The sequence below is a fragment of the Alnus glutinosa genome, chromosome 5 (genome assembly GCF_958979055.1).
Source record: "Alnus glutinosa chromosome 5, dhAlnGlut1.1, whole genome shotgun sequence".
Classification (NCBI taxonomy): domain Eukaryota; kingdom Viridiplantae; phylum Streptophyta; class Magnoliopsida; order Fagales; family Betulaceae; genus Alnus; species Alnus glutinosa.
Window position 1 is genome coordinate 32749302 of NC_084890.1, and position 23002 is coordinate 32772303.

A 23002-nucleotide genomic window follows, 5' to 3' on the forward strand; every position below is an offset into this window, starting at 1 on the left:
AATACACATAGCTCTCTCAAACTACCATTTCATTATCAGTGTACTCCTCAAACTACCAATTATGTTAATGTTCACTCCTTAAATTACTAAAAAATGTCAATGTTCCTCTAATAACAAAAATACCCTTCATAAAATTATTAAAATAAAATAAAAACTAAAAAAATTATTAAAAAAATATAAAATAACAAAAAATTGATAATAAAAATTAAAAATTAAAAATGAAAAATTGTTTTTTGTTTTTTGTTTTTTTTTCTCGTTTGTTTATTTATTTATTTTTAAAAAAAAATCTTTATTTTTTGTTTTTTTAATTTTTTCAATTTTAATAAAAAATATTTTTTTTTGTTTTTTTTATTTTTATTTTTTCTTTTTTAGTATTAGTTTTTTTTTTTGAATTTATAAGGACATTTTTGTCTTATTTAAAAAAAAATTAGGGTTATTTTTGTCTTTTTGTTGGCATTAGGGTGGACATTGACATTTTCTAGTAGTTTGAGGAGGAACATTGACACAATTGGTAGTTTGTGGGGTACATTAACAATTGAGTTGTAGTTTGAGAGGGATATGTGTACTTTTTCAAAAATATAAACATGATTAATAGCTCTTAGAATTATTGACTTAACATGTTTAGATATAATTTTATCTTGAAAGCTGAAACTCAATCATTTAATCGATAACAATTAATGTAAAATCACATATATTTATTAAGGCTTGGGCTTGAACGATTTTCGAATTGGCCGGGTGATTTTAAAAAATATAAGTTGAAAGCACTGTTGTTATTGAAATCGTTGCTTGGTTACTGTAAAGGTGGAAGCATTCGAACGTTTAAAAATAAAAAATAAAATAAAATAAAGGGCGGATTGTAAATCTCTTCTCTCTCTCTCTCTCTCATAATTTTGTATTTTTCTACTTGATATCAAAAGTTTCTAAACTGATGAGAAGTCCAATTTTTTTTTTTTAAAGAGATTCACATAAGTAAACCCACAGTATTTTTTTAATAGGTGGAATTGTTAAAATAAATAAATAAATAAATAAATCTGCCAAATATTTAAAAAAATCTTGACATATTTACAAATTTGAATGGAAACAATACGTCCGTCGCATATATAGACTGTGATTGCATGAATGAGTAATGCTAAATCTCCTCAATATTTTTTTTTTTTTTAATAAAAACTGATAAATACTGTCACATTAACCCAAACTTAAATAAAATAAAAGAATAATATATAGCATTAATCTTGCATGACTATCAAATTAAAGGAATCAATCAACAAACATTATATTTGATCTTCTGATCACACGCGTGTCATCTTTATGTACACTTGTGATTGATTATCACTTGCAAATATATATGAGGGGACCATGTGGAATTTAACAGGCCACCAATTTGCACATTGAAGACTCCAAGTGTACGTGGTTCTTTGCATTCACACAAACTTCTAAATCCAATGTGCACGGCACAAAGGTAACAATCATCTTTGCATTGACATAAAATTCCGAACCCAAAGTGGACGGAACAACTTCTTTATTTCGTTCTTATTATTATTATCATTATTATTTATACTCTCCATCAGTTAGTCATGTCATGAATGGATACTTGGAAAGTTCTTAATTAGCATATAATGATTCTCTCAATTTGAAATGGATCTATTTTATAGTCATGATTAAAAGTTGATGCATTTAACGTTGTATATAATTTTACATTAAAAAAAAAAAAAAAAAAAAAAAACTTGTAAAAATTGAAGAAGGGGTTGAACCAATCCTATCCTCTTCTCTTTTTTTCTTTTTTTTTCTTCTTCTTTTTTTTTTCTTAAAAAAAATAAAAATCTTATTTTTAGGGATGTAATTGAGATTTTCAGACTTGTTGTATTAAAAAATCAGAAGTCTCTCGTGGACAGAACAGGGAAAAACCTGCGAAGTAGATTAGAAAAATTAAGAATCAAGGGGGAGTGAATTGATGTCGGCCCAAAACTCACCGGAAAGGATATTTGCAAGTGAAATCTAGTGAGCCCCACCATCGCGTGGTTCACATGTAAAAGGGACCCACAGATAATGACGAAATTGCACCATCGCCAGCCCATGGAGGCAATTGCGGGCCACCCCCGACCACCTCTAGAGGCCACCTTGATCGACCACTTGGGGTGGCTTGAAGGTCACCCCCACCCACTTCGAGAGGTCGTTTCACTTACAAAAACGACTTTAAATTTAAATTTAGTGGCGTTTGGGGAACCAAACAACATTAATTATTTTTTTTTTTTAGAAAAATAAAACCCTTCTTTCCCCCTTATTCCTCCCACCTTCTCATTCTTGTTTTTTTTTTGCACAACTCAAAAGAGATCCACAGAGATTCAGTTCGAGAGAGAAGAAGGAAAAAAAAAAAAAAAGGTTTTTGGCCATGAGTTGTATTAGATAAAATTCAAAGCTTCACTTTGCATTTTCTTGATACCCATTGTTGATAGAGCACGAAAATCATGTGATTGATTTAGGTTTTAGGTTAAAATGTGAATGTTTAAATTCATTATGCTTGAAATTAGCTTTCTTACATAATTAATATTCTGGGTTTTAATTGTTCCATGGATTTTAAACTTTTTTTTAACCCATCCACATAATTCCCGTGTACCCAGCGCAGAAAGTGCGCTGCGCTCCAGACTCCATTGAAATTTTTGTAATTTTTTTTTTAATTATTTTATCCACATTGGAGTTGTTTTGCAGCTAATGTTGGAGTTGTTTTACTGTTTAAACGTCTCAAAATTAGTTTTTTTTTTTTTTCCTTTTTTTTTTTTTGGTAATCAGAGATGATTTATTTCCAGTCCTAGACCGTGGAACATCTCCCTATAGGAATGCGAACGGTCCGACTCATCAGCTCGTCAAGCTGGCTATTACTCATGTTATATCTCAAGTTTGGGTTGATTACTATCCTGAATGTATTGCATCAATTGTAATTGCAGAGCAAGGTTCCTTTTTATTTATAAGATTGAGATGATTTTTTTTAAAAAAAAATAAAAAATATGAAGATAAGAGATGATTCTTACACACTCATGATCAATGATTACTATTGTGTTAAGACTTTTTATGGTTTATTACTTGATTATATGGTGTTTCCCAATACCCATTTGTTACCACGTTTCATTACATTAATTTGCGTGTAGATGACTCCAAGCGTTGAGTCTATGCATCGAGATAAACTTTCAATTCCCAAGCGGACGGCTGCTTTATTTCCAAAGTAGATTTTTCTTTTGGCTTCATTGTGAATGAATCAAGAGATCGGTGGATAAGTCACATCAAAACATTAAAATAAAATATGAGTTATATATGTAAGCTTTATCGATTATCACTTGCAAACAAATTGACACAATGAGGTCCTACGTAGAATTTAACAAGCAATTTGCATGAAGATGACTTGAAGGGAGGAGGAGTCTTGGTATTGAGATAAAGATTCCAAACCCATATTGTAGGTCACCTTCATTTGTCATGGTCTACCTTTTTTGGATTTATTCTTAGTCGTCGGTCAAGAAAAACTTAGCTACATGATAAACCTAGGATTATCACTCGGAAATTATTGACATTAGGGACCCATGTATGTGGAATTTAAAAAGCAATTTGTTGGATTTATGGCAAATATTGTTAAATCTTCTTTATTCCTCAGGGTCTACTTTTCTTGGATTTATTTAGGTCAATCAAGAAAGTGGCCGGATATCTTCATGAAAAGTCCTCGATCACTGCTTTCATTATCGATCACAACCTCATATAAAATATAAACATGATTACTCTTAGAATTATTGACTAATTAACATGTTTAGATATAACTTTATCTTGAAAGCTGAAACTCAACCATTTAATCGATAACAATTAATGTAACATCACATATATTTATTTAAGCTTGGGCTTGAATGATTTTCGAACTAGCCGGGTGATTTTAAAAAATATAAGTTGAAAGCACTATTGTTATTGAAATCTTTGCTTGATTGTTGTAAAGGTGGAAGCATTCGAACGTTTTAAAAAATAAAAAATAAAAGAAAAAGAAAAACAATTTATAAAATAAAGGGCGGATTGTAAATCTCTTCTCTCTCTCTCTTACACTCTCTCTCATAATTTTGTATCTCTCTACTTGATATTCAAAAGTTTCTAAAATGATGAGAAGTCCCAATTTTTTTTTTTTTTTTTTTTTTTTTTTTTTTTTATTGAGATTCACATATATAAGTAAACCCACAGTATTGTTTTAATAGGTGGAATTGTAAAAAAAAAAAAAAAAAAAACACCAAATCTGCCAAATATTTAAAATATTCTTCACATATTTACAAATTTGAATGGAAACAATATGTCACATATATAGACTATGATTGCATGAATGAGTAATGCTAAATCTCCTCAATTTTATTTTATTTTATTTTATTTTTTTATTTTTATATAAGTACCGATGAATACTGTCACATTAATCCGAAGTTAAATAAAATAAAAAAAAAATAGTATATAGCATTAATCTTGCATGACTATCAATGGAATCAATCAACAAACATTATATTAGATCTTCTCACGTGTTCAAGACTTATAGTCATCTTTATGTACACTTGTGATTGATTATGATCACTTGCACATATATATGAGGGGACCGTGTGGAATTCAACCGGCCAGCAATTTGCACATTGAAGACTCCAAGAAAGTGTGGTTCTTTGCATTCACACAAACTTCTAAATCCAATGTGCACGGCAGGACGGCACAAAGGTAACAATCATCTTTGCATTGAGATAAAATTCCAAACCCAAAGTGGACGGAACAACTTCTTTATTTCTTTATTATTATTTTTGATACTCTCAATCAGTTAGTCAAGTCATGAGTTGATACTTGGGAAGTTCTCAGCGGATAAGATTTTCTCAATTTCAAATGAATGATATGAATAATATTTATTTTATGGTTATAACTTTAAAGTCGGTACATCTAACGGTGTGTATAATATGCAAAACATGCTCTTTATTTGAAATAGAGTACATCCTAGTCTTTTTTTGAGTCCAAAAAAAAAAAAAAAAAAGTCATAAATACAAATTTTTATAGAACGCATTAAGGCATTGACTTATTATTCATATTTAATACAATTTAAAAATAATAATTAACATTTTTGAGGGAATAACATATTTCTATTTGATCATTCATAATAAAGGCGTATAATTCGATATCATTTTGTGAAGTTATCCCTAATTATAAGTACATTTTTTTTTTTCTTTTCAAAATACATATAACATCGAGTACTTATATATTATTTTTTCTGAGTACATTTTAAGAAAAAAAAAATGTACAACAGAAAATTCTAACGGAGGACTGAGATTGAAATTTTCTGAAAAATGGATACCCTAAATCAGGCCAATAACGAAGAATCCACGAATTACAAGATGTTAATACTAACAAAATATTTGCAATCGTCACACTCTTGAATTACAACAAGTGACACACTTGTCTACTTCTCTCCCAGAACCTCTGGAGAGTTCTACTTCTTAATCTCCATAACCGAAACTCCAGTTGGCTTCAATTCACTACAAAAAAAATGGGCATTTATAGACGATTCTTTTTTCAAAACTGTCTGTAAAAGATTTTCGGTTATGAAACTCTCTGTAAAAAATTTATTATGGATGGTTTGATTAAACTGTCCATAAAATTCCAGATGGTTTTAACTAAACCGCCTGGAAATTTACATTTCTAGATTGTTTTTACAAAACCATCCATAAAATTTTAGTAAAAGTAACCGTCTGGAATTTTTTTTCCCAGTACTCCATGTCATCAATTCGCGTGATGCCCCCAGATTTCACCACATCCATTTGATTTTTTTCCCAGCCAAAATCACAACCATTCGTGAAACCAAAAAAAAAAAATCATTTATTTCGCCAAATTAGGCCTTTTTCAGTAATGTCATGGAAAATAAATGAGGACAAAAAATGACAAGTGGCATTGGTAATATGGGAATATTTTACCAAATTGAGCATTTTTCAAAGGTTTTAGTAGTTTGGATGGCCAGAGTCCAAGCGTTGATAGGTCAAGGGGGTTATCCGTAGAATGACTGGTAGTTTAGGGGGGAAATTGTATTTTTCCATTAAAAAAACAATTTTTTTATTATTATTTTTTTTTTAAAAAAAAGGAAAAATGCACCATTAGAGCATCCTGATTGATCGAACTCTATCATGATTAATCTGTCTAATGCAATATGGTTGATCGGATGTTTGATTGATTGAAGTAATACACTTGGATCAATCGATCATACTAGTACACTAGGATCGATCTGACGTTCGATCGAACCTTCACTATGTCGAATTTGATCGATCGAACTCTACCACCATTTATAGAATTAATGTATTAGGATCGATCGGATGTGTCGCCGTTAATTTGATCGATCGAACTCTATCACGATTGGTCAGACTAATGAATTAGGATTAATCTAATGTTAGATCCATCGAAGAATGCATTAGGATCGATCGGATTTTCTATCAATCATATTATCCTATAATGATTGATCAGACTAGTAAATTATGATCGATTATACATTCGATCCATCGAAGCAATGCATTAGGATCAATCGGATATTCTATCGATCATATTATCCTATCATGATTGATCAAACTAGTACATTGATCGATCAGACGTTCAATCGAACCTTCCCTATCTCAAATTTGATCGATCGATCAAACTCTATCAAGATTAATCCAATTAATGCACTAGGATCGATCTGATGTTAGATTCATCAAAGTAATGCACTAAGATTGATCCGATCTTCTATCGATCATATTATCCTATCATGATTGATTGAACCTTCACTATGTCAAATTTGATCGATCGAAATCTATCATGATTGATCAGACTACTGCACTAGGATCGATCGAAGTAATGCACTAGGGTCAATTGGATCCTCTATCGATCATATTATCATACTAGGATCGATCGGACTAGTACAATAAAAGTAATGTACTTGCAGAGTAAGGTTCCTTTTTATTGAGTAAGGTTCCTTTTTATTTGTAAGATTAAGATGATTTTATTTTTTATTTTTTAAAAAAAGAAGATAAGAGATGATGATTCATACACACTCATGATCAATGATTACTATTGTGTTAAGACTTTTTATGGTTTATTACTTGATTATATGGTGTTTCCCAATACCCATTTGTTACCACATTTCATTACATTAATTTGCGTGTAGATGACTCCAAGCATTGAGTCTATGCATCGAGATAAACTTTCAATTCCCAAGCAGACGGCTTCTTTATTTCCAAAGTAGATTTTTCTTTTGGCTTCATTGTGAATGAATCAAGAGATCGGTGGATAAGTCACATCAAAACATTAAAATAAAATATGAGTTATATATGTAAGCTTTATTGATTATCACTTGCAAACAAATTGACACAATGAGGTCCTACGTAGAATTTAACAGGCAATTTGCATGAAGATGACTTGAAGGGAGGAGGAGTCTTGGTATTGAGATAAAGATTCCAAACCCATATTGTAGGTCACCTTCATTTGTCATGGTCTACCTTTTTTTGGATTTATTTTTAGTCGTCAGTCAAGAAAAACTTAGCTACATGATAAACTTAGAATTATCACTCGGAAATTATTGACATTAGGGACCCATGCATGTGGAATTTAAAAAGCAATTTGTTGGATTTATAGCAAATATTGTTAAATCTTCTTTATTTCTCAGGGTCTACTTTTCTTGGATTTATTTTAGGTCAGTCAAGAAAGTGGCCGGATATCTTCATGAAAAGTCCTCGATCACTGCTTTCATTATCGATCACAACCTCATATAAAATATAAACATAATTACTCTTAGAATTATTGACTTAACATGTTCAGATATAATTTTATCTTTAAAGCTAGCTGAAACTCAACCATTTAATCGGTAACAATTAATGTAACATCACATATATTTATTTAGGCTTGGGCTTGAATGATTTTCGAACTGCATGGCCGAGTGATTTTAAAAAATATAAGTTGAAAGCACTATTGTTATTGAAATCGTTGCTTGATTGCTGTAAAGGCGGAAGCATTCGAACGTTTTGAAAAAAAAAAAAAACCAAAAAAAAAAAAAGAAAAGAAAAATTATAAAATAAAGGGCATTCAAACAAACTTCTAATCCATTGTGCATTGTGCACGGCAGGTATCAATCATCTTTGCATTGACATAAAATTCCAAACCCAAAGTGGACGGAACATTCATCTTCTTTATTTCTTTATTATTATTATTATTTATACTCTCCATCAGTTAGTCAAGTCATGAGTGGATACTTGGAAAGTTCTTAATTAGCATATAAGGATTCTCTCAATTTTAGATGAGTGATATATATTTATTTTAGGATCATAATTTTAAAGTTGATACATCTATCTGTGTGCATAATATACAAAACATTCTCTTTATTTGAAATAGAGAGCATCTTAGTCCTTTTTTGAGTCCCTCCAAAATAAATAAATAAATAAAAACATAAATACATATTTATAACTGTTATAACTAAATAAAATCTGGTCGTCACAGTTATAACTGTTATGATTAGAAAAAAAAAGGAAGATAATAGTTATGACTGTTAATATATGTATTAGTATTATAATGTGCACCTCATCAACATGATTTTCTATCTAATTTATCAGGTGTATGATTTTCTATATATCTTTAACTGGTATATATACTAAAAAAAAAAGAAAAAGAAAAGGGCATTTCTAAACGTTTTAATCTTTAGTACAATACCATGCATAATCTTTTTGCCAAACACATAGTTTTTAATTAACAAAGACTCGATGGATGTGTGGATTCTTTGCACCAATTTCTTGGCAAGTGATAACCAATTAATTAATTGCTGTCATTTTCCTGTCTCTTGTGATTCTTACGACGTGCAATTTGGGTATGGACGACTCCAAGCGTGGAGTCTTTTTAATATTGAGATAAACTTCCAAACTCATACTTGAATTTATCAACGAATTGAATCATCTTACGTACTGGAAGAATTCTAAAAAAGAAAAAAAGAAAAATAGAAATTTAGACAAATTAAAATCACTATATTAATTAAAATCACTATATTAATTAAAATCACTATATGTGAAATTTAACTGGCAAATTTAATTTGCATCTTGAAGACTCCAAGTCATGTGGTTCTTCAAATTGCGAATCAGACTCCAAGTCAATCTTTAATTCTTGACTTCTTTTATTTAACCTTCAAATTGCATTGACATAAAATTCCAAACCCAAAGTGGACGGAACATCCATCTTCTTTACTTCTTTTTGTACACTTGATTGTATTACATCTTGCAACGTACGTACGTGTTCAACACTTAATTGTAGCATCAGCCGCCCATGTGGAATTTGCATCTCCAAACATTCCAAAAGTGCACGTGGTTCTCTGCATTCACACAAACTTTAATTTAAAGCCTAAAGTGGATTTATTGTTAGTCGGTCCCTATTGCATTTTTGTTTCTTGGACAAAATAATGACAGTTGGCTAGCTATAGCTAGCAAAGTTGGACTGGTCCCCTGCTTCTAATCTAATAAGTTGACGATGAAGCTACTGCCCTCTCTTATCGGTACCAATAAATACTTGAACCCCCCCGCCTTGTCTAGGCATCCCATACATTTTGATTTCTTTACTATTTTCATTCCCAAAATGATTAGCACCCACTTATTTATGTCCACTGTTCATCTCCTCCTGATTTTTTTCTTCTCTTTCTTTGGAACTGCATCCTATCTACGAGTTATTCAACCTGTTTCATGCACTAAAAACCCTATTTTCAAATGCTCTGAAATGGAGACAAAAGCCCTTCTTAGCTTCAAAGAAGGTCTCACAGATCCATCGGGTCGTCTCTCGTCTTGGGTTGGTGAGGATTGCTGCAACTGGACAGGCGTTGGCTGTGACAATTCCAGAGGTCATGTCGTCAAGCTGGACCTTAGAAACTCATTACCGGTAATTGAATTCGGATATAGGGTGATAAAATTCGGATATGGGGTGATTGAATTCGAATATGGGGTGATTGAATTCAAATATGAGGATTACCTTGATGAAAAAGTAAAAGCTTACGAGAAGTCGTGCTTGGGGGGTAAGATAAGTCCTTCATTACTCAATTTAAAGCATTTGAGTTACTTGGACCTAAGCCTCAATAATTTTAGTGGAAACACTGTTCCAAAGTTTTTGGGTTCCCTTGAGAGTTTGATGTATCTTAATCTCTCTTTCTCATTCTTTTCGGGAGTTGTTCCTCCCCAACTTGGGAATCTCTCAAGACTACAATATCTGGACCTCACCTCATATTCATCTTCAAACATCATCAACTATTTCATTTCCTTTCCACCATGGGGATTGGAAGTCAAAAGCCTGCAGTGGTTGGTTGGTTTTCCTTCTCTTAGGTACCTTAATTTGGGATATGTAAATCTTGAGAAAGTACCCGATTGGCTTCATTCAGTTAATATGCTCCCTTCCTTGGTGGAGTTGCACCTAGTTGAATGTGGACTCGCTAGTCTTCCTCACTCTGTTTCCTCCAACAACTTGACATTGCTTTCAGTCCTTGATCTCTCTCTCAACAATTTTAACTCCTCCATACCTCACTGGTTCTCAAATGTGAGTGGGCTTTCAACAATAAATCTTGCAAACAGTTTGCTTAGAGGTGCTATTCCAGATGGTATAGGACATCTAGCCAACTTGCGCAGCTTGGCATTAGCTGACAACATTCTAATTGGAAAGATACCGAACTCATTTTCAAACCTTTGCAACTTGCAAACATTAGATCTGTATTCCACCAACATAAGTGGGGAGGTAGTTGAGTTTTTGGATGGCTTGTCTCAATGTTCCAATAATAGCCTTGAATATCTAGATTTGAGCTTTAATAGGTTTCTTGGGGGGAACTTGCCCTATTCGTTGGGAGGTCTCAAGAAGTTGAAAACTATTTACCTCATTGAAACCTCCGTTGGGGGTTCAATTCCAGATTCTATTGGAAACTTGACGTCATTGCAAACACTTGACCTCTATGGAAGCTCTGTTGGGGGTTCAATTCCAGATTCTATTGGAAACTTGAGGTCATTGCAAACACTTGACCTCTCTGGAAGCTCTGTTGGGGGTTCAATTCCAGATTCTATTGGAAACTTGACGTCATTGCAAACACTTCACCTCTCTGGAAGCTTTGTTGGGGGTTCTGGAAGCTCTGTTGGGGGTTCAATTCCAGATTCTATTGGAAACTTGAGGTCATTGCAAACACTTGACCTCTCTGGAAGCTCTGTTGGGGGTTCAATTCCAGATTCTATTGGAAACTTGAGGTCATTGCAAACACTTGACCTCTCTAGAAGCTCTGTTGGGGGTTCAATTCCAGATTCTATTGGAAACTTGAGGTCATTGCAAACACTTGACCTCTCTGGAAGCTCTGTTGGGGGTTCAATTCCAGATTCTATTGGAAACTTGAGGTCATTGCAAACACTTGACCTCTCTGAAAGCTCTGTTGGGGGTTCAATTCTAGATTCTATTGGAAACTTGAGGTCATTGCAAACACTTGACCTCTCATATAATCAAATGAACGGAGCCATTCCAGAAAGCGTCGGGAAACTGTCAATGCTTGTTACATTGAGGCTTTCTGGGAATTCTTGGGAAGGTTCCCTAACTGAAGCTCATTTTCAGAATCTCACCAGATTAAAATCTCTTGACTTGAGTGCAGAGCTTTCTGCAAACTATACATTGGTTTTTGATGTCAAACATGACTGGGTTCCTCTTTTTAAGCTAAGAGAAATTTATTTAAGTGACATGAAGATCGGCCCAAAGTTTCCAGCATGGCTACAAACACAAAATAAACTCATCACGATTCTGCTCGACAATGTTGGCATTTCGGACACCATTCCGCATGGCCTTTGGAAGTCCTGCCCAAACGTCACTTCTTGGAGTCTATCCGGTAATAAGCTGCGCGGGCAGGTACCATACTTTCAATTTCACCCTTCGGCAGATAGTTTTGATTTGAGTTCCAACAACTTAGAGGGTCCACTTCCTCTTTTTCGTAGTAATCTATCTGAAATATCTCTTCAAAACAATATGTTTTCTGGACCTATTCCTGAAAACATAAGTGAACTATTGCCCAAGTTATCTTGGTTGGACCTTTCTTCAAATTCAATTACTGGTAGAATTCCCCACTCTATTAGAATGCTTAAGGGATTGATAGGTCTTGTTTTGAGAAATAATTCCCTATCCATGAAACTTCCCCCTCATTGGAAGGATTTACGGAAGTTAGTGGTGTTGAACTTGGCAGAGAACAATATGTCTGGCAGTGTTCCAAGTTCAATGCAATATTTGAAATCACTACGGGAAATATCATTGAGCCAAAATCATCTTGAAGGAGAGCTTCCTTTTTTCTTTAGAAACTATAAATACTTGCTAGTGCTTGATCTTGGAGAAAACAAGTTCTCTGGAAAACTTCCGGCATGGATAGGAGAAAGTTTGTCATCTTTATTGAGGTTAAGCCTACGGTCCAACTTGTTTCATGGGAACATACCACCTCAATTATGTCTACTTTTAAGTCTTCAGATCCTAGACCTTGCACATAATGATTTTTCAGGAGCAATCCCTCAATGTTTAGGAAACTTCAGTGATGATCAATATAGTCGTTTTTATAACTATAGTGATCAAGAAATGCTGCTAGTTTCTAAAGGAAGAGAATATCTATATGGTGGGTCTAGTATTCGTCATTTCCTTTCCATAGACTTGTCGAATAATAACTTATCTGGAGAAATACCTGATAATGTAACAAGCAGCTCAAAATTGGTCAACTTAAATTTATCAATGAACCATATGTTTGGAAGAATTCCTGAAAATATTGGGAATTTACACATGTTAGAAACACTTGATCTGTCAATGAATGAACTTTCTGGTCCTATCCCTGAAAGCTTGTCTTCTTTGACCTTCTTAAGTCACTTGAATTTGTCATTCAACAACTTGTCTGGGAAAATTCCAAATGGATATCAACTCCAAACACTGAATGACTCTTCTATCTACGAAGGTAACTCTTTACTCTGTGGGCCTCCTCTTTCGACCAAATGTTCAGAAGATGAAACTAAACCTAGAGTAGCCAAGGAAAATGGAAGGGGAATTGAGTCAATCTCGTTCTACATTAGCATGGTAGCGGGGTTTATTGTCGGTTTTTGGGGAGTTTGTGGCACATTGATAATCAGAACATCATGGAGACATGCTTACTTTCGAAGCTTTGATAATTTGAAAGACAAGATTGCTGTGTTCGTCATGGTCAAAATTGTTCGCTTGCTCAGGAAGGTCAAATAGGAGTTGAGGGTATGGGCATTGAAGCTTTCCAGAATATAAAACATTTCTGCATTGTAAGTTTAATTTTCATGTTGCTGTAATAATAAATGCTCCAATATTTACTTGTTAAAGTTATATATATGGATGATTTTATAATTGTACGTATGTGAGACATTTTATCTTTATCTTTTATTGCATCCCATTTTTCAATAACCATTTGTCATCATATATCATTATGTTCTCATTCTGGATTTGAATGATGCTGCAACAAAATGGTGAGCAAAAGGTTGGCTAAAGAAGTTCTAACAAATGCACATCGATCTTGAATTCAAATTTTAATATCAAACCATGATTTTATATCCAAACTATGTAAAAGTCAATCCAAAATTTTAGGGATTAATTGCTTCCAATATGTATTGCATAACCAAGAAAACGGTTAATAGGTACTTATTAGAGAACTTTTACAACTAAAACAAAAGTGGATTTGAGCTACCAAAAAAAAAAAAAAATCTCGAGTTATTGATCCTTTTAACACCAGAATCCAACACATTCCACCTATAGGCTTTAAAGAATGCATGCTTTGATTCCCAACAGCCATCTACACATATATTTGTCAAATGATGAACAGAAAATGCAGATCATCAAACTTGAAAGTTCTGACAAGCATTAGAGATAACATTGTTTCCACTTCAAACAATTACTCTTGATTCAATTGCAGATGGAGCAAAATCATGCATATTATTCACTAATAATTCACATACTCAACTTAATTCCATCCATTCTTACTAGATTTTGAACGCAAAAGCATTTCCATGTAAAATGCAATGATCACCAAAAAAATCAACTGACGATAATTCCATAGAATAAGCAAAATACTTACCACAAAATGGCTGCGAGTAAATTGAGATCAATAGTATGAATTTTCCCATGTTGTGCTTAAATTACATAAATCCAAGTAGAACAAATGAAGGGGAAGAAATCAAAATAGAACGATTAACTGTAAGAATTCTCCTTTCTACTTAATTTGCGTCTAAAAAATGTAGAGGTTAAATAGAATTCGAGCCGTATACATCACTTAATTTAAAGAGATTCACATAACTAAACCCACAAATATTTTTTAATCGGTGTAATTATAAAAATAAAAATAGAAAATCATATCTCTTAAATATTTAATAAATATTTCAAATACTTTACAAATTTGAATGGAAACAATAAATCCCATAGACTTATGATGTCATTCATGAATATGATCACTTCAAGGAATCAATCAACAAACATTATATTCGTTAACTAGAAATTTGCATCTTGAAGACTCAAGTGTGGTTCTCATGCTCCGTTTCTTTCGATGTAAAATATTTTCGAATAAATCATTTTTCAGGAAAAAATTTCCAGCGTTTGGCTTGCACGAAAAAATTTCCAACGGCAAAAAATGGAATCTGACAACTGCTGTCGAAATTCAGCCACGTCCGGTCGCCTTCGACAGATTCCGGCAATACTGGCCAAAATCTGCCCAGATTCCGGCTACATCCGACCGGAATCTGGAATCTGGCCTAACACGCCTGGAGTCCGACTGTATGGCCAAAATCTGGCCAGATCTGGCTGGTTTGCCAAATTTCGACCGGACAACGGCTGTACTGCCCGAAGTCATTCAAAATAATTGCTTAAGACGGTTACGGCAATAAAATAATTGAAATCCTCCTCAAATGGTTCTCATTCAAAATAAAAGTTGCATTCTTAACATTGTTCATAAATGACAAAGTATACTGTTGTAGCATCTTGTTTTTAGTTAAAAAAAAAAAAAAAAAATAAGAACTTGAACTTCATAATATATATTCCTAATTCCTCCTGGTAAGGTAAGGGAAGAACTAGGGCTTCCCTAAGTTTTTACACAACTGTGTACTTACTCTAACACTCTTTGTTAATTAAAGGAGTCATTTGAATAAAGGCACATATGTCGGTATGTCCACCAATCAACTAAAATTTTCTCTATGTGGGTGGGAAAAAAAATCATCCATTGACATTTATAAGTTCTGATAAAAGAAAAAAGATAGTTTACATTCATGTCACTCAACAACTTTCTGAACTTAAATCCCTAGGAAACAAAATCAGAATACAAAAAACACATATCTTAGAAGTACCAAGATTGTCCACAGGCCACAAGAAGCCATTAATACGGTAGGAGAAAAATATCAATTACCAAGTATCTGTTATGGAATCAAATATGGTGCTTCCTCCTAATGCCCTTACCACCGCGCTTGCCTTTACCCATCTTGAACTTCCTATTGGACTTCTTCCCTATTCCACCTGTAGGCTTTAAAGAATGCAAGTTTTGATTCCCATCAGCCATCTCCACATCTGTCAAATGATGAAGAGAAAATCCAAATCATCAAACTTGAAAGTGCTGACAGGCATTAGAGATAACGTTGTTTCCAGTCACTCTGAGTCAATTGCAGATGGAGCAAAATCATGCAGTATATTCACATACTTGAGTTCCATTCTTACTATATTTTGAATGCAAAAGCATTTCCATGTAAAATACAATGATCACCAAAAAATCAACTTATGATAATTCCACGAATAAGCAAAGTCACCACAAAATGACTGCGAGTAAATTGAGATCAATATTATGAATCTGACCATGCTATTCTTAAATTACTTTAATCCAAGTAAAAAAATGAAGGGAACAAAATGAAAATAGCAAAATTAGTTTCAAACAGAATCAAAGCATATAACTGCAAGCACCTATTCTATGTTTAGTTGCCAAGAAAGCATAAGCAAGAAATCAATTAGTACAATTATTAGAAAATCAATGACTGTTACTAATCAAAAAAAGAAAATCAATGGCTCTGTTCGTTAAAGTTCACGTTTTCTGCTCTCATAACAAAAACATTAACAAACAACCCAAACACAAAACAATCCTCAAAACACAAAATGGATGGTAAAATGGAGGAATCCAACATAGAAACCATCATAGCACGGTTCCCTCAGTACAAAGCTTCCTTCTTCTTTTTCTCCCCCTTTGCCTTTTCTGTATACTGAGGAATCAGAAGGGGTATCATCCGATCATTGTATAATAGTTAAAACATGTCGTTATGGTAGAACGTGAATAGTGGGGTTGATGTATTGGTGGGTAATGGGTTCTACATCATTAACCAAAATGGGCTACACACAAAATCGCCAAGTAGCATTAAAAAACCCAATTGCAAAAGCACACAATTTTGAAGAACTGTAAACTACTACTCACAACACAATCAACAATTGGGAAATATTGAATACCAGACGACTCATTGAACTCCAGAAACAGGATAATAAGCGCAGAGAGAGAGAGAGAGAGAGAGAGAGAGAGAGGTTACCCATAGCGTTTGTAGTTGTAGTGGTATCGGTACTGGTAGAAGAGGGACGGGCGGGGAGCTTAGGGGCGGCGAGGGCAGCCTCCTGAGCAGCGAGCTTAGCGGCGTCTTTGTTGTCGTAGAAGGGCTCCACTATCTCTCTCCGAATCGCTCGAAGCCTCTTCTCTTTCTTCGACCTCATTGACTTCGCCATCGCTTCTTCTTCTTCTTCTTCTTCAACCACCGCCTTCGCTTCTCTTTCGCTTTGTCTCTCGGGGGCGTTAGGGTTTATAAAATAAAAGAGGGTTATGATTTCTGGATTCGCCTTTGAGAGCGTGAGAAGGGCCCGTTTGGCTGCTTCGGAGCTTGTCCTCCTTTTTTTTTTTATAAGTACATCAGAAAACTATTACAATTAAAACTTAAAACAACAAAAACAAAAACAAGTGGGCTTGGGCAACCCAAATTGAAAACTAAGAATGAAAGTACGCGGGGGCAATGCTTCCGAAGATGCGGGCCCTTTGGCTCGAGGCACTGATGCCACAAAACCGGAGTCACCAGTAAAGGTGATATCACAAGTGTATTGAGTCACAAGGACCCAAACACTATTACAGGGGTAAACCGGGGGGAAGGGATACAACAATAAAGCCCAAAACAACAAAATAAAAACACAAAACAACAAAATAAAGACACAAACAGTAACAGCAGAAGTCTGGTAGGAGGAGGAGCAGTGGGAGCCAGCAGCCGTGACGGCGCGTGAGGTACACGCGCCGCCGAGGGGAGACCTCTCAGCAACAGGAAACGCCGGTTTCGTCCGGAACCACCGATGGCCGAAGTGGTGGGAGGCTGTGGGAGCAAACAGGGTGTTCACGCGCCGGCCAGAGCGAAAAACGCTCTGGAGCATGCAAGCCACGCGCTGGGGAGGAGGCGGCGGTGGAAGAACAGGAGACCATCGGTGGAAGCCGGGAACGCCGGAGAACCCATTGGTGAGGAGCGTGTCGTGTAAAAATCGAAGGAGGAGAGTAGATCTAGATTCGAAAATTTTGATCCTAAAACCGTTCAAAAATTTACAAAGAACACGGTGAGGGGCGGAGGGAAAAACCAGAGACATATGCTGTGTGGTGACAAACCAGAAAGCATGGAAAAACTTGAAAGGATAGAGGGGTAGATGGAGATTTCGCCTTATCTCCAGTGGCTTAAAACATCGAAAAGGATAGTGGGATAGATGGAGTTTATGCCTTATCTCCAGTGGCTTAAAACACTTTAAAAAAGGAAGACGGATGACGGAAGGTGAGAAGGGTGGATGGGTGGCAGGAAGGATGAAGAGATGAGGTATGGAACAGTGATGGGTGAGCGGGAGAGAAGCACAAAGCTTCCCTCCCATGGAGACTTTCACAGAGGACACCAGAGAATTCTAGAGAGAAGGAAGAGAAGGGGTCTCGCTGAGCCAGCTTGTCCTCCTATCTTTGATAAGTATATTCCTGCTCCACTCTCAGGGTCTTCTTCTCTTTTTTTTGTTCTTTTTTTTCTTTTCTTTTTTCCGTATGTTTGGTTGAAAAAAAAATAAAAAAATTGCTAGAATAACTCTTTTACACTTTGGTGACACGTGTTATTATATAATTGGCGATCATTAAAAAAAAAAAAATTACTTATAACTTCTAAACTTTCACCTCTTTTAAAAGAAGATACTTAAACTTTAAAACGTCTCAATTTATGGTATCTATTTTTTAGAAAGTTTCAATTTCAGTCATTCGTTAGAATTTTCCGTTAAATCTTGTCAAAATTCTCAAAAACCCCTCTTTTTTTTTTAGGAAAAAAAGAAGGGAAAAAATGCTATGATTTAGGTATTGGTTAGAAGTTAACGGAATTTGCAAAAATAGTCATGCTTAAATCTTTGAAAATTTTTATAAATATTTTTTAAAAAATAAACACAGTGATATTTTGAAAATTTTAATAGGATTTTAAAATAAAAAAAAATTCTAACGAATGACTGAGATTAAAACTTTCTGAAAAATTAATAACCTAAATTAAGACGTTTTAAAATTTAAATATCTTCTTTAAAAAATGTGAAGATTCAAGGATTATAAATAAAGTTTTCTCTTAAAAAAAATAATAATGACTTCAATCATTTACTGTCATGTGTAAAAAAGTTGTAAGTATAACGTTATTCAAATTAAAATAGTTTTCACGGAACTTGAGATACAATGACTCTTCTTTTTGGTGATTCTTATTATTAAAAAAAAATAATCGACGTTCAAACTCGGGCTCAAATCGCTTATCTTTCTAATTATTTTTGTTGTCACTACCTTATAATTTTTGCTATTCGTATTGTTGTTGATGTTATTTTATCCGCTATGCAAGTGAACTACTATCATGACATAATTAAGGTCTCTAATTGACAAATGCTTTCTTCTCTTCAACATTACAAATAGAGATCGAAAACCCCAAAAACTGATTGATTGAGATGCACTGTTTGAGTCTGTTTCTATGTGGGTACGTACTACTTCTCAGTGCTCATGCCTTGCCAATGAACTCTACATCAAACAGAAGAACCGAATCTGGAGGAATAATACAAGAACCTGCAACATACAAAATCAGCAGAAAAAACTTAAGATATTGCCACTGTTGAATTAAGCTAATTTTTTACATGTATAAGGAAATTTAGGCATGAAGAAATTGTGTTGTAAAAGATGACTGCTTACCTCCTTTGCACCCAGCCCCTCTGATGCCGTATGCAAGTTCTGGAGGAAGCTTTAGTGTGCGTTTTCCCCCTAAATTAAGCAAGACCAAATAAACTTTAAAAAGTGTGCTACAAAATTAAATTACAATGAAAAAAGAAATTGGAATTTTCATGGATTCTTTCTCTTTGTACCAGCAAGCATTGGGGGGATTCCATCACCTCCTAGAATGCCTTGGTCCCATCCCTTGATGACCTATAATAACATCCATGAAAATCAACTTTTGAGTATGATGTTCACATATTTAAAATCACAAAGCCATAATTAAGCAACCCATAAGAAAACAGAGGTCACTACTTAACCTCTTAACCTCTTGGCAGTTAAGAGGTTCTCCTCCTCGATGGGGACTACTTCAAGATGAAAATGAAATGCTAACCGACCATTTTTTTATTTTTTATTTTTTGGCTTGAAGTAAAAACTGATCCCTCTTATTTTGGGCTTGTTCTTTACATTACTGTTATCAATATTGGCCTTTAATTTCTTGTAACTTTTAATGTCATCCTCTCGTTGGCATCTGCTTCGGTTGCTCTTAATTGTCACACGTTTTACTTTTGTGTTTTGGCCCATGAAACATGGGAGCCCTGGATTGTGGGCAATTGTGAACCTTGGACCTGGGCTTCTCCAAATCAACAATCTCATTTAAATTTGGGAAAATTATATTATTGGTCCACGTGGTTAGCCTAAATTACAAATTACTCCATGTGATATCAAAATAAATTTTAAGATACCTGTGGTAGGCCTAATTTACAAATCGCTCTCTGAAGTCGAATTTCGTTAATTTGGTTTTACAAATTCTGTTAAGCTCCAATAAGATGTTAGCACATATCATTCTTAATAAAAAGATATAAATATATAAAACCTAAAAAATTATTTCTTTTAGAAAACAAAGTTTTTGAAAAAAAGAATGGGAGTGGCCGCCCACCACCCCAAGAAGGCCGGCATTTTTGACACCATTCCGCCTAGCTTTTGGAATTATTGCTCACATATCGCTCATTTGCGTTTGTCCAATAACAGAATGCAAGGGAAGGTACCAAACACTCGATCTCATCATCCAGTATTTCTTGTTGATCTGAGTTCCAATAATTTAGAGGATCCACTCCCACTTTATTTTACAAATGCAGGCATCTTATATCTTGAAAAAAAATTATGTTTTCTGGTCCATAGATGAGCTTTTGCCTCGGTTAATGTTCTTGGGCCTCTCTTCCAATTCTATTATGGGCAGGATTCCTCATTCTATTTAAATGCTACAGAAATTGGAAAGTCCTTAATTTTAGAAACAACTACTTGATTGTTTGGGAAACTCCATCCTCAATGGGAGGATTTGAAGTTATCTGTTTTGGACTTGGCAAAACAACAATATATCTCGCATGGGATCCGGCTTCTGTGCTGTACTTTAAAAGTACAGCACAGGTGCTGTAATTTGATGGATGGCTAGGATTGACTCAGGCTTTCACTAAAACAAACGATGACGTTTTAAACCAAGAAAAAAAATGAAACCCAACTGGCCATTTCCTTGCTGTTTGACACCGTTAAGGAGGGTAGCGGGAGCGTCACTTTTCAACAACGCGGGAAGGAGAATTTTATAGACTGGCCTACTACTCCTACTGGCTTATACTCTGTTCTGGCTTCCTCTTCAATCTTAACCACAAAGAAAGCAAAATTCCAGCAAAACATTAAAGGTTAGAGAGAAGTACAAGCAGAAGATATTGTGTGGAGAATTTCTGAACATTATTGTGAACACAAGCAGATATGGAATCAAGTTTGTATGAATGTGAATCAGAACCTCTGTTTCCTGCTATAGACGTCGTCCAAGGTGCCTCTGCCAGGTTAGTTTTGGTTTTGGTTTTTTTTTTTTTTTTTGGTAGAAGTTTTTCATGTTTCTGAATCAAAAAAGATTACTTTTTTAAATAGTGTTTTGTGTGTAAGATTGGAATCAGAACCTGTAGACATCGTCCAGAATGCCCCTAGTTTAGTTTTTTTTTTTTTTTTTTTTACCATTTTTTAAGTTTTTCTTGTTTTTGAAATTAAAAAAAAAAAAAGATTACTTTTTCTGATAGTGTATTTTGTGGAAGATTGGAATCAGAACATGGTTCTGTAGACGTCATCCAACAGGTTAGTTTTGTTTTTTTGTTTTTTTTATTACCATTTTAGAAGTTTTTCTTGTTTCTAAAATCAAAAGAAATATTACTTTTTGAAATAGTGTATTATGTGGAAGAATTAGTTTGTAGAAATGATTTATTTGTTTTCTTGCTTTATTCATTGGAGAGAGAATCAGTGAATGGAAGAAGGGGGGTTTTGGAGTTTTGGTTATGTTTTTATGGTTTGGCTGATTGGGAATGCTGTTCTTAAAGTGATTAGTATATGTATACAGAAGACATTTGACGCAGCGTGGCTCCACAGTGAGAATAGAACTGGAACTTTGCTTTTGATAGACACAAGCCAATAGGACAATTGACAACTAGAGAGATTAACAATCAATAATTTCACGTAGAAAAAGAACCACAATGGAGTCACACCATTGTTTTGAGAAGTCTCATCTCAAATGAATACTGCTGTAAAATATAATTTTATTGACTGCCCGATGGCATGTCATTGAGTCAATATTTGACTTCACTAGATGTGTTTCTATTGAGTCAAAATCATTTTGAAGGGGAGCTTCCTTCTTTCTTTAGAAAATATGGAGGGATGGCAAACCTGGATCTTGGAGGAAACAATTAAATTTTTTTGAAATGTCCCAGAATGGATAGGAGAAAGCTTATGGTTTTTACGAAGGTTAAGCTTAAGATCCAACTTCCTTGACGGGGATATACCTAAACAATTATGTCTTCTTTCACGCCTTCAGGTCTTAGACCTTGCAAATAATGATTTGTCAAAGAGAACTCCCTCAATGCTTAGGAAACTTGAGTAAAGCAAGAAGCATCTATCATAGAAATCTGTACAAGCAAATTATGGTGGTTTATAAAGGAAAAGAATACGCATATGATTCAACTATTTCTCTTGTCTATTCCTTAGACCTCTCAAGTAATAATCTGTCAGGAGAAATACCTGATAATATAACAAGGCTCGTAAGATTGGTCAACTGAATCTATCAATATGTAATCTATGAGAATTAGAAGTTACATAATTAATATGTAACATATGAGAATTATGACGATAAAGCATGAGAGTTACATAATTAATATGTAACGTATGAGAATTATGAGAGTAAATAGTACATTAACAAAGGTAAAATCTTCCTTTGTAAACCTCCTCTTTCAACAAAGTATCCAGGACATGAAATTGATCCAAAAGCAACATCAAATGGTGGCAATTTTTTTTTTTTTTTTTTTTAATTAAATGGTGGCAATGATGACAAGGGAATTGAGTCACTATTTTTCTATAGTAGCCTGGGAGTGAGTTTTATTTTTAGATTTTGGGGAGTTTGTGGCACATTAATTGTTAAAACATCATAGAGGCAAGCTTACTTTCAAAGCTTTAATAATTTGAAAGACAAAATTGCTAATCTTATTATGTTCAAAGTTGTTCTCTGGCTAAAGAAGCTAGGTCAAATTGGAGAGAAGTATTTTTTTTTTTTTTGACATGTCCACGCAAGAGAGGGAAGGGGGATTCGAACTGGTGACCTTCACTTCATGAGGCGTGGTCCACAGCCGATTGAACTACCTCTTAGGGACCACAAGTTGGAGAGAAGTTGAGGCAAATGGATAATGG

General features: G+C 34.3%; 2 protein-coding genes and 1 long non-coding RNA gene across 3 annotated transcripts in view; 1 reads left to right on the top strand and 2 right to left on the bottom strand.

The window, feature by feature from the left end:
* The window catches only part of LOC133869291 (receptor-like protein EIX2), a 35377-nt gene extending 21991 nt beyond the window's left edge, over positions 1-13386 (top strand). The window contains exon 2 of the mRNA XM_062306245.1: positions 12974-13386. Coding sequence (XP_062162229.1) covers positions 12974-13251 — 278 coding nt within the window. The 3' untranslated portion in view covers positions 13252-13386. The remainder of the gene's footprint in view (positions 1-12973) is intronic.
* Positions 13387-15244: 1858 nt separating this feature from the next.
* On the bottom strand, positions 15245-16935 carry LOC133868798 (uncharacterized). The gene is made up of 2 exons (XM_062305809.1): positions 16584-16935; positions 15245-15585 (listed from the first exon to the last, which is right to left on the bottom strand). The coding sequence occupies exons 1-2, from the start codon at positions 16771-16773 to the stop codon at positions 15446-15448; spliced, it is 330 nt and encodes a 109-aa protein (XP_062161793.1). The 5' UTR covers positions 16774-16935; the 3' UTR covers positions 15245-15445.
* Positions 16936-18930: 1995 nt separating this feature from the next.
* On the bottom strand, positions 18931-19493 carry LOC133867665 (uncharacterized). Its single transcript, XR_009900131.1, has 3 exons — positions 19429-19493; positions 19259-19327; positions 18931-19135 (listed from the first exon to the last, which is right to left on the bottom strand). It is a non-coding gene; the product is annotated as an uncharacterized LOC133867665 (long non-coding RNA).
* Between the last annotated feature and the right edge of the window lie 3509 nt (positions 19494-23002).